Consider the following 13,988-nt stretch of genomic DNA (forward strand, 5'->3'; position numbering starts at 1 on the left):
GTTGAAGATCACAGAAAGGGTCTCAATCAAATCGATATGCGGAGGCAGATGGCGACATGCGATGCGCGTCCGGCACGGCTCTCCTGCATTATGCCTTGACGCTGACTCGGGTGGCTGACCCACTGCATTCTCTGGTACAATTGTCGCGCTAGAAGCTCGAAGGTGACGCGCTGCAGGCACGAATTCATGCAGCGCTGCACGACGGTTGCTGACGCGCGCGTGTTTGGCTCACGTCTTATTCTTTTTGTCCCTGGGGTAGCAGGCAGGGCGTGTCCATGGGGAAGGTCGAGGCTGGCGCGCCGTATCCGCAGCGCCTCTGGGTGGTGCAGGGCGCTGATCCCTGCTAACCGTCGTGTAATCCCTGGCCCGTACTCCGCTTCACGAAAGCACCTCCTGAGCTTCCACCCGCCTGCGGCTTCTGCGAGACTCTCTCATCTGCTGCCGCGTCGCTCCCAGCCTTCAATTGCCTCCACTCCACCGCACCTTGGGTTTATTGATCGCCCACCGCAATTTACCACACGAGTCTCCCACCACGACACTGCAATGGGCTCCAACAAGTTCTCCTTCAAGCCACTGACGCTTTCGCCCATCAACTTCTCTCTGACCGAGGGCACGTCGATACCCGCGCCGCTCGACAGCCCGCCCGAGTCACCTCGCCCACCCACGCCTGGAAAGGGCCCACTGTCATCGCATCCCACCCCAAAGTCGCCTGGCTCCCCGCCGCAGACAGAGTCGCCGCCGCCAGGCAAAGCGTCAGAGGACTCGGCTGATGGCCACCTCCAGCAGAGCCGCACCAGCGATGCGACCAGCGCCATGTCCCCCACGAGCCCTTCGAGCAAGCGGCCTGCATCCGTCCGCAAGTTCCTCGGCATTCGGACGCTGTCGTCCAACGACAGCTTGAAGTCGGACCAGAGGCCGGGCTCGCCGGCTACAATCAACAGCCAAGCACCCAGTCTTAGCAGGAGGAAGAGCGGCAGCTGGTTCGGCAAGAGGAAGACCTTCATTTCCGGATCTGTTCCAGAAGGCACTGTGGATTCCACAACCTACTCGAACGGCCGCACCGTCTCTCAACCTGCCGTACAGGCTGCGCAACCACCCAAGCCCAAGGGCCCACCGCCTCCAGCTCTGCCCGGCCTGAGCTCCTTCGGCGTCAACGAAGACACGCTGAGTCTCGGCGCCGACGACATGTTCAAGAACATAGGAAAGGCAGATGCGCCCAAGTCGACACGATGGTAGACGCCTAAAACACACTTTCAACGGGGGCATGTTGATGATGCATTTCTAACGGGTTTCGAGTTTAATGTCCTTATTGTTTATACCTTTCACGGGCCACAGGTTGGAGTTTTGAAAATTTGTGGCATCATTATTTTGGCTTGCATGTGCACAACGATACCCCAGTCGATACAGTATAGCGATGAAGTGGCACGTATGAGTGCGTCCGAGATGAGATCTTGTGGCGACTGGGGAGGACGACGGGGTTGGCAGCCTTCCTTTACTCTGGCTTTACATATCACTACCTGCTAGCGTTCCCTTCGACGGTGCGTCTTTGGCCATGGCATCTCTCGCCGCCGGTCGCTATAAATAAACACTCTTACCTTAGTACCGCCTCCACCTGCCTCGTATTCGAGATACTCAGACGTCAACAATGCAAGATACGTACCCCACGTGGCGCGGACCAGGCGCGTTGCTGCGGTGGGCTAGCGCGAAACCCTGATCACAACAAACATTGCATAGGCGGGTACGGGTGCATCAACACCAGCCCTAACCCCCTCGGCCTCCCGCCTTGCTGACCCGCGCCGTCGCGAACAGACCGACAATTGCTGCATAATTGTCACAACACATACTATGGCCGACCCGGGTATGTTCTCGGTGCGCCGTCAGGTCAGTCTAGTGTGCGACCCCCTCTCGTCGCATCTCCTAACCACGCGCGCAGACTCTAGGACCAGTAAACAACAACTCTTCTGCGATTCCCATGCCCGCTTCCGCCATGAAGCGCTCGAGCTCCATCAACAACATGAACCAACCCCAATTCCCTCCGAACCACGCCCGGTCGAAGAGTGGGAGTAGAATGTCCCTCGCGCCCGGTCGCCCGAGCCAGCCGCTCTTCCCACGCTCATCCTCTGGAACAGACCTTGCGCAAGGCTTCCAGTCAGTACATCGCAATTCAACTAGCAACTTCGGCGCAAGCAGTGCGCGCAAGAGTTTTGCGCCTGGCGCCTCCATATTCCAGACACCCGCTCCCCCTTCAGGGCCGAACTTTGAGCAGAGCGCACAACGACGGAGCAGCGTATTCAAATCGCGAGCCTCGCATGTAACTGGACAATCTGGTGTAAAACAATCCTTCTTCCAACAGGCGCCTATGCCATCCGTCCCCCCGACGGACCCGCGCCGACTCAAAGATGCGAGCACCCGTCAGCATATGGCTCAGGAGCTGCTCGAATTCCTGACCCAAAACAACTTTGAGATGGAGTCGAAACATGTGCTCTCAGCAAAAGCCATGACTTCGCCAACGCAGAAGGACTTCAACTGCATGTTCCAATGGCTCTACAACCGCATTGATCCCAGCTATCGCTTCCAGAAATCAATTGATCAGGAGGTGCCAGTACTGCTGAAGCAGATGCGCTACCCTTTTGAGAAGTCGATCATGAAGTCCCAGATCGCGGCTGTTGGCGGAAACAACTGGTACACATTCTTGGGTCTTTTGCACTGGATGATGCAATTGGCACGCCTGATGCAGGCTTACGAGGCCGGTACATACGACGACGCTTGCTTTGAGGCTGGCTTCGACGTCTCTGGAGATCGCATCATCTTTGACTTCTTGTCAGACGCCTACAGCACTTGGCTGTCCGCAGAAGACGACGATGACGATGAAGAGGCGCAGAAGAAGCACATGGAGCCTCACATCCGGACAATGGCTGCCAAGTTCGACGCCGCAAATGCCCAACATCACGAGCAGGTCGCCCTTCTTGAAGCCGAGCACAAGTACCTGCAGGATCAGATCGAAGAACTAGGAAAGTCTGGCCCCCGGATCCAAAAGCTGGAGGAGCAGATCCGCATTCTCGAAGAAGATCGCGTCAAGTTTGAGAACTACAACAACTCAATGGATGCCAAGGTCAAGAAGTACAGTGACCGCTGCTCATTCCTGGAGAAGTCCATTGAAGAGATTGAGGCAGAACTTGAGGCCTCAGAGAAGGAGCAGCAAGAGCTCCAAGCTATCATTGACGGTCGAGGCATGACCATTGCGGATATTGACCGTATGGCAAATGAAAGGGACCGCCTTGATACTTCTCTTCAAGCAACGACAGTTCGTTTAGAAGAGTCTAAGAAGCGAGTTGCAGAGAAGGAAATCGCTGCGTCTCGCAAACTGGACGAACTCGAGCAAACTATCGAGCGCTACAACAACCTGGGCTACCAGATCGGCGTCATCCCTTCTACGGCCGTCAACGCCAAGGGGCAAGACTATGAGCTTGTCCTCACAATCACAGATGGCCCCAACTTCTCAGGGTCACAAATGGGTGGCTCCTCACAAGACGCATCAGACCGTCTTCTGCACGACGCAGGCACAGGGTACTCACCAGCACATCTACTAAACCTGGACCTCCGTGGCACAGTCAAAGCCAACATAATCGCACTCCGCAAAGAGATTGCCGAACGGCGCAACCAAGCCCTAGAAGCCGACATGAACAACCACGATCTCCTCGACAAGATCAAAGAAGCCATGGACGACAAGCAAGCCGAAGTCGAAGCTCTCGGCCACCGCGTAGCCCAAGCAGAAGAAGAGCTAGAAAAGCTCCGCGAAATAACAAACACGCAAAAGAGCCAATCTGACGCACAGATTGAGCGCATGGAGAAAGAACTCGGCCGCATGCGTAGCGGTCTGGGAGAAAGCGTACAACTCATGGTACAACGAGAGATGGCCGTCAACATCGAGTAAGTCCTTGACCCTTTCCCCTCATTCGACTTTCTATGACAGCAAGCTAATTGTCTACTTCAGGTACGAACAACTCCAACTCCGCGCCAACGCCCTCCGCGAAGAACTCCACACGGAAATCGAGCGCATGCTCGACGACATCGTGCGCTTCAAACTCCACGTACAGAAGAGTTTGGAGGAGTACGAACAATTCATCGCTGATGAAGTGGAGCGTAGCTGTGAAGAACAAGACATGCTCGCCGAGGGTGAGGACGAAGACATGGTCGAGGAGGCGTGAAACACGTCACTGAAAACTTGTTTGATATGAGCGACGGGTTAACGAGTTGGCTATGAGCTTATGATGGAGTTTCTGGTGCTGGATACCACGCTGATGCTGTTGATGGGAGTTTGCTAAGGGACCTTTTGGCAGGGTTGTTTTTACGGATACCTTTCTGAGATACCTCTTGGCTTTTTTGCTTAGCTTGTTCGATTGTTCGTTGTTTACGATTGTATATGTAAATTTGATTATCTTTGCATATCTTCACATCTCTTCTTCATACAACAGATGGGTATGACCCTCCCTTCCCATTACCCTAACACGCATCACTCCATTTCACCAGATTATATATCCACTACCCCCCAATCAACCCCCTCCCACTCGTCATCATCATATTACTCAACAGCTCAACCTGGCTCTTCAGCGCCGCCATCTCCGTAGTCTTATCCTTGATCTCCTTCGCCCTTTCCGCCAACTCCGTAGTCTTCTCCTTGACCTGCTTCGTCCGCTCGGTCAACATGCGTCTCAACTCTGCATTCTCCCGCCTCAACTGGTCGACTTCTATATCGACGGCCTCGGGAGGATTCGGTTGTGGTGGGCCGCGACTGTCCAACAGAGGATCGATGCGCGAATCTTTTCGGACGAGTGGGAAGGGCGCGGGCGGTTTGAGGGTGTGAGAAGTAGGCTGGTGGTATGTGTTTTGTGAGTGGGGAGCGGGTCGTTGGGTCGGATGGTTTGTGCTGGTTTCAGCGTTGAGTTGTGCGGTATCGTGGATATCGGCTTCGGCTTCACCCTCAGCCTCGTCGTCTGAGCTATTGAGACCGTCGCCAACTTGTTGGCCTGCTGCTTTCCGAGCTCTCTTGATCTGCGCTCGTATGTTGTATACGTCGCGCTTGAAGATGTGTATACCCGGTAGTCTTGCTTGTAGCACTTCGACTGTTCTTCCAACCCCTCGGTCGCGGCCCTGGTTCGGTTCACCCTTTCGTAGCATCTCTTGTTCAACGATTCTCCACACGAGACCTCCACGCTCGAGGCTGTGTTGTGGCTTCTTCGGTGCCTGGGTAGATGCGCTGGGTATGTCTTCGTCGCCGTCGGCTTCCGCGTCCACGTCTTCGAGGGTATCCTGATTTTGCGTCAGGCTCGACTTAGCGAGTTCCTCCTTCGCTGTCACGCCGCCGACCCCGATGCGCCCTCCTACTACACCCCACGTCCTCTTCCGTTGTACAGCCCATCCAGCACTCTCGCGCCCGGGGTGATTGTGTTGTGGTTCGCCGACGCGCAATAGCCACGTGCCGTCGTCCTGTTTCTTGCCCTCGATCCACATCTTGCATCCTGTCTTGTAGCTGACCCTATTCTTCCTGACCCTCGTCTCGGCCGTAAGTTTGTGGGTGTTCTTCGGCTGGCCATAGCACACGCAGGCGAGTTTGATGCGCGACCGGTTCTTAGCCGTCGTATTGATAGATAGCGCATACCCGTTTTCCGCGGCGTGCGACTGCGCGTAATCGTGGAGGGATTGCCATGAAGGGTGTATCGAGTTGGAAGGCGGGAGCATGGCGAACTGACGGTCGGACGCGTCATTCTCTAGGGGTGCTTGTGCGGAGTTGTGCTGGATGCCGATGTAGGATGCCTCGGACGTAGGGCTATGGATCCTATAGTCGTGATGTTGGCCGGCTAAGCCATGCTGGAAGCTCTCGCGCTTTCCAGACGTGTCGTCTGGGGAGTAACTGTTATCGTGCTGATGCCCGTGGTCGTTCATACTGGCAGCATGTTGGGCGCTGGCGGTGGTAGGCTCGCAATAGGCTGCCATGTTGCCGTTGCGGACTGCGACATGATGGTGCGACGCGGCATAGGCATCGTAAGGTGGCTGTTGGTTCGCGATGGCGTTACCGTGATTGTACGTGGGGACTTGGTCGAAGTTGTGATGGCGGGCGAAGGTGGCTGCCATGGTTGGTTTGATATGGAGCGCTCTCGCCATGTTCCGGATTACTTCAGCCACGGCCGTTTGTCGCTGTTGGAGAGATCCGTCAGGTCTGCGCACATGGCGATTATCTCCAGAATATGAGCTATGCGACTTTGGTCAATGCTGCCATATTTGGTGGAGAGGTCCCAGGCTCAGACATATTCGTCGCTGGTACGTCGCTCTCTGCGCTTCAGCCGATTGGCTGTTCGGAACTCGAGCATCAATGTTGCCCTCACAACCAAGCAAAGCAAAACGCGTCAGAACATCATTCTACTATCATTTTGACTACACCAGACGAGGCGTGCGACGGATGCGCCCATTGTCCATTTAATATACTCAGCGGAGACCGCAGTAGCCTTACTCTCTTAAGGTGACATCCACCCACATGTCCTTGATCTCCCATAGCCCAAGCGAGTTGAACGTCTTCCATGGTTCCAGTGGGTTGGTCAAGGACAGATCAAAGTGCCTCAACAACTCAAAGATGCACTTGTGTATCTCAATCAACGCGATGTTGCGTCCCAGGCAAAGCCATCGACCGTACCCAAATATCATATCGTTGGTTTTCGTCATTCTGCTTAGACGGTCTTTCGCCTCCTCGTCGCTTGTATCAATCAGCCAGCGTTCAGGACGGAAGGTACCACAATCTTCGCCGTATAGAGCGCGGTTGTTGCGGTGCATCGTCCAGGCTGAGTAGCCGACCAAGGTGCCCCCAGGGATGTGATACTCCTTGTTATCGATGGTTACGACATCTCCTTCATCCGGAGTGACTCTTGAAAAGATGTTGGCGACTGGTGGATGTATCTGCAGGGTGTACGGTTAGCGCATACTGGCTCAAAGATCCATGTTCTGTCCAGAAAGGACAAGACTTACTCGCATTCCTTCACGGACGACAGCGCCTAAATATGGGAGGCGGCGCACTTCTGCATCTGAGATTATACCAGGAGATGTGGGAGCCGTGCCGCTTCTGGTGGCTTCATCTATCTCGGATTGCAGCTTTGCATACACGCGCGGATGGCTCATGATATAAAGCAAAATAGTTCGAATGGCAGCAGCCGTAGTGTCAGATCCAGCGAGAATCTGCTCGAAGACTTCTTGGACTAAGCATGCTGGGTCAGTCGACGCCCAGCATCGTGGATTACAACACTCGTGTCACTTACAAAGATCGTTTCCCGAGAGACCATGGCGGACGAATGATGCAAACATATCGGACTTGTCTTCAGTTGACTTCAACATCCTGGAGTCGACTATCTTTCGTGCTTGAGCCATCATGTTACCGAACCCAGTGGCATCCTTCTCCGATGGACTGATGGCGGGGCCGATGATGGGCGTATCTCTGAGCCAGGCTATGCCCATTGCGAAAGCCGTGTTTCCAATCTTGAGACCCTCTTCGCTCGATTTCAGGTAGTCTTTGAGGTCTTTGTCGGCATTCAAGTCACCGAATGCTTCTCCCAGACCTACATGGCTGATTACGTCCAATGTAAAGAAGGGTATCTTCTGAGCTAGATCCATGGCCTGGGATGGTTTCGTCGACGCTTTCGAGGCCGCATACTTGCGCACCAAAGTCACAAGTTCTTTTACATGGAGGTCTATTGAAGGCTCTAATGTCGGGTTCTCTTTACCAGAGTACTGCAATACGTTAGTAAGTGCGGATCGGTCACGCAGCTGCTCAAATTTCCACTAGAAGTGCGCAACCTCGTCATCCAGATTGTGTATCCACGTACCCCGGCTGTCATCTTCTTCCGTCTGGCATCATGGCTATCGTTGTCGCAATCTGTAAAGACATTGTCTTTCCCCGTCTCAAACCGAGCACTATGGTAGTACCATGATGATCGCTTATACGGTGAGCGCACTGCATTGATCCGTGCCCAATATTCTGGGTCTGATGTTATGAGGTGGTTCGGTGCGATCCTAGCAATCGGCCCTTATGAGGAGTATCAGTATAAGGCCACCAGATCGCGTAGCACTTTTGCCTTCCTGACACGTACCGTACTTCTCGCAAACCTCGCCGTAGTACCTAGGAGATTGGCCACCGATAACAGCTCTGGAATGCCACAGCCAAGAGAATCCCGTCGTCCTGGGCCCGGCGAAATGTCTCAGACGCAAGTACTGTCGTATGCGGCCGATAGCGAAGAACGCCACAGCGACGAATGCGATGGCGTACAGGCGCTGTGAGACGCTGTCAAGCAATGACTCGGGCGGAACAGACTCCATGGCTTGCCTGGAGTGATGTCAGAGCGCAAGGATTTGAAGTTGCAAATGATGAATGGGAGTTCTTCCCATCAGTGGGGCAACCCTTCGTGAAAGCGCGGGCGCCGTTGTGCGCTACAGAAACTAGCGGAGAGCGTTGCTGCAAGCTCCTATTGAACCATTGTTACTGGCCCTGATCGGTCAAGCACCAATTTGGAGGATTGGAGAAGACGCGGAGCTCGCAGCTGCATGGTGACCAAGCCATGTGTTGTCAGAACCTACAGTGCGTGTGCCCCACCAACGAGCAACGTTTGACGGAAGTCATGGCGACATCTGGAACCAAGTCCAATCCCTCACAGAGGATAGCGGGAACCGGAGTGGTTTGCAAGCGCCGCGGCACGTCAAGACTGCTTGCGCTAGCGTCGTGTCGTTGATTGTCAAGGTTCCCCAGCTGAGCGATTGAGGCACGCAACAAGCTGATAGGGCAAGTCAGTACAGCAGCAATGCAGCGTCAAGTAACTCAAGTCTCATCATCTTACACGAAGTAGTAATCGACTCTTGATGTTTTCGCAATCAAATCCCGTCCGATCGCGAAACTTACTCCAGCGAATCATTCGGTGGAGAACACTCCGGTCGAAAACAGGCTACGATGCGTCGTGTCGAGCCTGCAGGAAGCTCCCGCGATCTCGGTCCACAACCACGTTTTTGCCCTTGTATGCACGTAGGTGTGAAGCACTTCGGACCTCAGCGCCAGTTTGTTCTAGCCCTGTGGAGAGGCGCAGCCTTGATCATGTTACCGTCTGGGCAGGGTCTTCGTAACGGCACCTACCGTTATTAATCATCTCTCCCTTCTGGGAGGGTCTATCTTTGAATTTTTCCGTACCTTTTCCGCATCTGAAGTCATTCGAGACCCATCAAACGACGTCATAGTGGTTTTTGTATACTCGCTTATCTACTTGCCCCATTTCTTTCCGTGCCGTTGCTGTACGATTGAGGCACAGTCGCGGCTATTGTCACTGGCTTCGATAGCCGCGCTAACAGTCGCTCGAAGAACATTTGAGACATACAAAACTTGTGGCGGCCAGTTTGCCATTAGCCAAGTTGTTCAGCTTACAGAGTGAAACAGAATCTCTACGATGGCAACTCTTGGAAAAGGAAAAGAGAAGGCAATTGAGGGCGAGTCAGCAACAGCATCATTTGATAATATAATATCTAGAGATGGCCCCACGAACGTTGCGCCAAAAAATGCTGGGGCAGCATCTTCACTGAAAGACCTTACTGCATCATCTGACGCACCAGAAGAGGCGACCACCTCACCAGATCCAGCGGAAGCGTCTACTCGTCAAGCAATCTCAACAGGGCTTCCCTCAGAAACAGTGGAAGGTCCTGCACCAACAGCAGAAGTGGTCAATCCACTTGTGTTAGTAGTAAGCATTCCAAAGTTTCCTTCACAAAGTTTGATCATTCAGACATGATGCGCCGCGGAACAAACGTCGCAACCCAGTATTTCTCAAGAAACTTCTAACATCAGTAGGATAGTACAGACGCCGACTCGGCTCTAGGCGACGATGACGCTGCAAGCGACACAACGTCCATTGCGTCAACCATACATAAAGGTCGTTTCGAAAACGGCCGCCGTTACCACAAGTACCGTGAGGGCGAGAATGATTACTGGGGTCCCAACGATGAAATCCAGAACGATCAACTCGACATCGCGCACCACATGTTTCTGATCATGCTGAACCAGAAGCTGCATCTGGCGCCGATCAAAGAGCCAAGGAGGGTATTAGATCTCGGATGCGGAACAGGGATATGGTGTATGGACATGGCCGATGGTATGTCTCTTCGTCTGGAACCACTTCGACAACCTCTCTCTCTTATGCATAATATGACTAACCGAACATACAGAGTACCCCGGCGCCGAAATCCTCGGCGTAGACCTCTCCCCCATCCAACCGCAATTCACACCTCCCAATTGCAAATTCGAAATCGACGACGTGACCCTCCCATGGACATACAACCAGCCCTTCGATTTCATCAACATCCGCTCCTTATACGGCTCTATCGGCGACTGGCCAGCACTTTACACGCAAGTCTACAATAACCTCGAGCCAGGCGGCTACCTCCACGAAATGGAAATGAGCATCCAGTTCAAATCCGACGATGGCACGTTGACCAAAGAACACGTTTTGTCTCAGTGGAGTGATCTCTTCCATGAAGCGTCCGAGCGTTTCGGTAAGTCGTTCTACGAGGTTTGGAATTTGTCGACGTATATTCGTAACGCGGGTTTCAAGGATGTTGAAGAGCGAGTGTACAAGGTGCCTGTCAATGGGTGGCCGGCTGATCCACATATGAAAGAGTTGGGTAGGTGGAATTTGTTGCACATCACACAAGGAGCGGAGGGCTGGGGGCTGTATCTGCTGACGAAGGTTATGGGCTGGACGGTCGACGAGGCCCAAATTTTCTTTGCTAAGTTCAGGTCCGGGGTGAAGGAGAGGAAGGTGCATGCGTACTTTGAAGTCGTGGTAATTCATGCGAGGAAACCTTGAGAGAGAGAGTGGTGATGACAGCGCTTATATGATTAATTCTCTTACGCGTCGGTAAGATACCGGGATAGAGTGCAGGAGCGTAGGATGGCAAATCGAAGTGATAGCGTCATGATGCGTCGTTGATTAAAATATTACTTAAAGCCAGGGTATACGCATAGGGAATATCAATCTGAACCAAATACCTCAGCTTCATCTCCGTTCCTTCACGGAGCCTACTTGCGATCAAGAGGTGGAGTGGCTGTGCGGGGTACCTCTCCCGATTTTGGGTCGGGAAGATGCGACACACTCGGGAGATCAGCTACCGACGCTGACTGCTCTTCCTCTTTCTCTTTGTTGTCTTTGATGATGAGTGGCTCTTGAGGTGGAGAAGCAGGCGTGATCTTCCCGCTGTCCCTTGTCTTCGCCTTTGACTGATCACCGAAGATAGAGTCGGTCTCCTCGTTGATGGAAGAGGCGCTGCTAATACGTCCAGCTTGACCATCTTCGGCAGCGAGGCGCTCCTTCTCGAGACGGGTTTCGCGACCCCGCTTGTGGCAGTACCAAAATACGAATAGCAGTACTACACAGGGTCAGTTTAGTTGCGATGCGATATGAACATTATACGGACCGAATACTGCCAAACTCATGATGACATTGGTCCCAGTTGCCAGAGCAGGGAACCTGAACTTCAAGAAGTTCACGATGCTCCTCAGCGCCGTCGCAACAGCACCTTGAGCGGACACCAGCGACTTCAGACTCGGTACTTTGGGCACTTGAGGAAGCATAGACCTCTTGCCCTTGGGCTTGCTGGAAGCCTGTGCATCGAACCCTGGCTTCTCGGACGATGCAGCCATGAGCTCTGGGCCGAGAGTGGCTGTGAGCTTGGCAGGCAAACTCTTGACCAGGTTCTGCAGGAAAGGCGGTAGGTTGCCGTACATCTTCTTGAGTTGGTTGTCGTAATCTGTAAACAACTTCTCGAGGTCGTTGTAGGCTGTCGGTACCCCGTTTATGAGATCTTTTAGAACCTGCGTGAACTTGTTGAGAAGCTCCTCCGACTCTTTACTGAAGCTGAAGACGCGGTTGTTGACAGCTGAAAGGTTGAGTTGATCTAAAATATCCGTCAACTCTTTGTCCTCCTTCTGCGCATCGGTGAGCTCGGCAGCCTTGGCGGATTCGGCGGCAGCGAGCAGGTCGTCTGCAAATTGGGTCCTGTCCTTCTCCGTGACTACGATCTTCTTGTCTTTGGAGGCCTTCTCCCCGTCCTTCTTGGCGAACTTGGGCAGCTGGAAGTAGGACATGACACTCTTCTTCCTACCCAGTCCACCCTCAGCGGCCTTCCCTTTGCCCTTGTCGCTAGCGTCAGCAGTGGTCTCGGGTGGACTCATGGGGAGCGGCACTTTGTCTGCATTGTCCATGAGGGCTGTTTGCGCATCCCTGCCGACCTTCTTCTCGCCATTGTCGTCGACTATTTCGGTACGCTGAGGGAGAGGCGGGGGCGTGCCTTCGGGCTCCGCGGCGATGGCGGCAAGTCGCTCAAGGAATTGCTGGTCTTCGGCATCAAGGACAGGCTCGCTCCCTACTTCTTCGCTGGCGTTGGCGACAGTTGGTGCTGGTGGAGAGGGGACGGGGCCGCTAGGGCCAGCAGCGGGTCCTTCGATCTTTGGGACGGCAGCATCCTCGACTTTCGGTACGGCGGATTCCGAGACTTTGGGAGGGTCTTCGATGGGAGGGGCGCCGGGTTTCTGTTTTGACTGAGGGAACAGCTGCTTTGACTGGCGGCGCACTTTCTCCAGATAGGATGCCATGTTGGATATGCGCGTCTGCCTTGGGTGTTGGTGGCAGGTACGGATGTGGTGAGAGACGCGTTAGGAGATTGGGCGTTTGTAGGATATATGTCGCACTCTAGATTTGACGTGGAACGCTTGGGGGCGATCTTCAGGCTCGGCGGTGCTCGCTATGTCGTCGTCGGCGCTGTAGAAGCCCTGATTTGATGTCCCGCGTTTACACGTGCTACGTCATGGGCAGGGGTGTCGATCTAGAGCTCGCGCCACGCCACGAGGGGCCACTAGCGCGACTCCTGACTTCTCACACCGTGACGCGTCAAACCTCGCCCCGACAGCACGAAGTTGGAAAGATTCTGGAACACGCCAATTCCTGGTAGGATTTGAATGCAAACTCTCGGCAACCCTCTTCACAGCTTCGGTCGCTGATATCCCGATATCCTCTGCGAGATTAGCCTTCGACGGATCCGCCACTGCAAACAATCGCCATGCATGCCTAAGCATTGCACTCGGAAAGAACTACGTGGATTTGGAAGACGTCGAATACTCATAATCGCTAGATTAGTGTCTGTTGTAGCTGTTTCGATTATGGAACAGCAACCGCGATCACACCATCAATCTCCGTTGGAACTACATTCGGCTCGTGACTTTCCGCTACTATGTAGTGGCAATTCTTCCGCCTTAGCTTTCATTCAGGTTGATGCTGTAGATAAGTTCACCTCTGACCTACTTTCGGTCCACCGATTAGCCAGATCCAATAGGTGTTTAAGAACTGCAGTACAATGGCATATCGTTCACGCGCCGATCATTCCTGGCTTCGAGGTTCCCTCGGAAGATACGCTTGTTTCCGATCGATACGTGGTTTCGCCTGCTTGTCGAATTTCTGAGTATCAGGAGACCGGTCACCCCAGCATATAGCACAGCTCCCAAATCAAGCGACAACGTTAGTCACGCACCGTTAATGAGCGATATTGGGTAAACTTCATCGATGTTGTCGCGGTTATTCACATATTTTGGTTTGCCTCCTGATTACTCTCAAGCTGACCAAATCCGAGCATTCAAGGAGAGCACTTCCATTAGTAACGGGGACCTACACCTCATTCATGTCTTAGATATCAGATATCATATCTTAAAGCTGCATTCTCACCACCGTCCCTCTCTCTTACATATAGGTAGCCCGGAGGACTCGCAATCACGTGCTTTCGTTGACCACGTCTACCGACCGCACTCCTCCCCACCCCCACTATATAAGCAGTATATCACTTCATTCCTCCATCTTTTCTCCACCATCTTAATCGCCTACAATAACTTTGAAGTAAGTCAATCCATTTCTTGTCTGCGCGAA

The 13,988-nt window shown here is 53.5% G+C and overlaps 6 protein-coding genes across 6 annotated transcripts; 3 read left to right on the plus strand and 3 right to left on the minus strand.

Moving 5' to 3' along the window:
* Window positions 1-543: 543 nt before the first annotated feature.
* Window positions 544-1,236, plus strand: J4E85_004877 (uncharacterized protein; the record flags this gene model as incomplete). Its single annotated transcript, XM_051469128.1, has 1 exon — window positions 544-1,236. The coding sequence occupies one exon, from the start codon at window positions 544-546 to the stop codon at window positions 1,234-1,236; it is 693 nt and encodes a 230-aa protein (XP_051327343.1).
* A 609-nt stretch (window positions 1,237-1,845) lies between these two features.
* J4E85_004878 (uncharacterized protein) lies at window positions 1,846-4,208 on the plus strand (the record flags this gene model as incomplete). Its single annotated transcript, XM_051469129.1, has 3 exons — window positions 1,846-1,881; window positions 1,934-3,930; window positions 3,995-4,208. 3 exons carry the CDS (start codon window positions 1,846-1,848, stop codon window positions 4,206-4,208), a joined length of 2,247 nt encoding a protein of 748 aa, XP_051327344.1.
* A 334-nt stretch (window positions 4,209-4,542) lies between these two features.
* J4E85_004879 (uncharacterized protein) lies at window positions 4,543-6,132 on the minus strand (the record flags this gene model as incomplete). The annotated part of the gene is made up of 1 exon (XM_051469130.1): window positions 4,543-6,132. One exon carries the CDS (start codon window positions 6,130-6,132, stop codon window positions 4,543-4,545), a length of 1,590 nt encoding a protein of 529 aa, XP_051327345.1.
* A 372-nt stretch (window positions 6,133-6,504) lies between these two features.
* Window positions 6,505-8,358, minus strand: J4E85_004880 (uncharacterized protein; the record flags this gene model as incomplete). The annotated part of the gene is made up of 5 exons (XM_051469131.1): window positions 6,505-6,948; window positions 7,018-7,244; window positions 7,305-7,773; window positions 7,869-8,068; window positions 8,133-8,358. 5 exons carry the CDS (start codon window positions 8,356-8,358, stop codon window positions 6,505-6,507), a joined length of 1,566 nt encoding a protein of 521 aa, XP_051327346.1.
* A 1,112-nt stretch (window positions 8,359-9,470) lies between these two features.
* On the plus strand, window positions 9,471-10,883 carry J4E85_004881 (uncharacterized protein; the record flags this gene model as incomplete). The annotated part of the gene is made up of 4 exons (XM_051469132.1): window positions 9,471-9,514; window positions 9,639-9,737; window positions 9,874-10,169; window positions 10,243-10,883. The coding sequence occupies 4 exons, from the start codon at window positions 9,471-9,473 to the stop codon at window positions 10,881-10,883; spliced, it is 1,080 nt and encodes a 359-aa protein (XP_051327347.1).
* A 212-nt stretch (window positions 10,884-11,095) lies between these two features.
* Window positions 11,096-12,667, minus strand: J4E85_004882 (uncharacterized protein; the record flags this gene model as incomplete). Its single annotated transcript, XM_051469133.1, has 2 exons — window positions 11,096-11,442; window positions 11,491-12,667. 2 exons carry the CDS (start codon window positions 12,665-12,667, stop codon window positions 11,096-11,098), a joined length of 1,524 nt encoding a protein of 507 aa, XP_051327348.1.
* Between the last annotated feature and the right edge of the window lie 1,321 nt (window positions 12,668-13,988).

The sequence above is a fragment of the Alternaria conjuncta genome (genome assembly GCF_024043145.1).
Source record: "Alternaria conjuncta strain BMP 0040 chromosome Unknown scaffold_6, whole genome shotgun sequence".
Taxonomy (NCBI): domain Eukaryota; kingdom Fungi; phylum Ascomycota; class Dothideomycetes; order Pleosporales; family Pleosporaceae; genus Alternaria; species Alternaria conjuncta.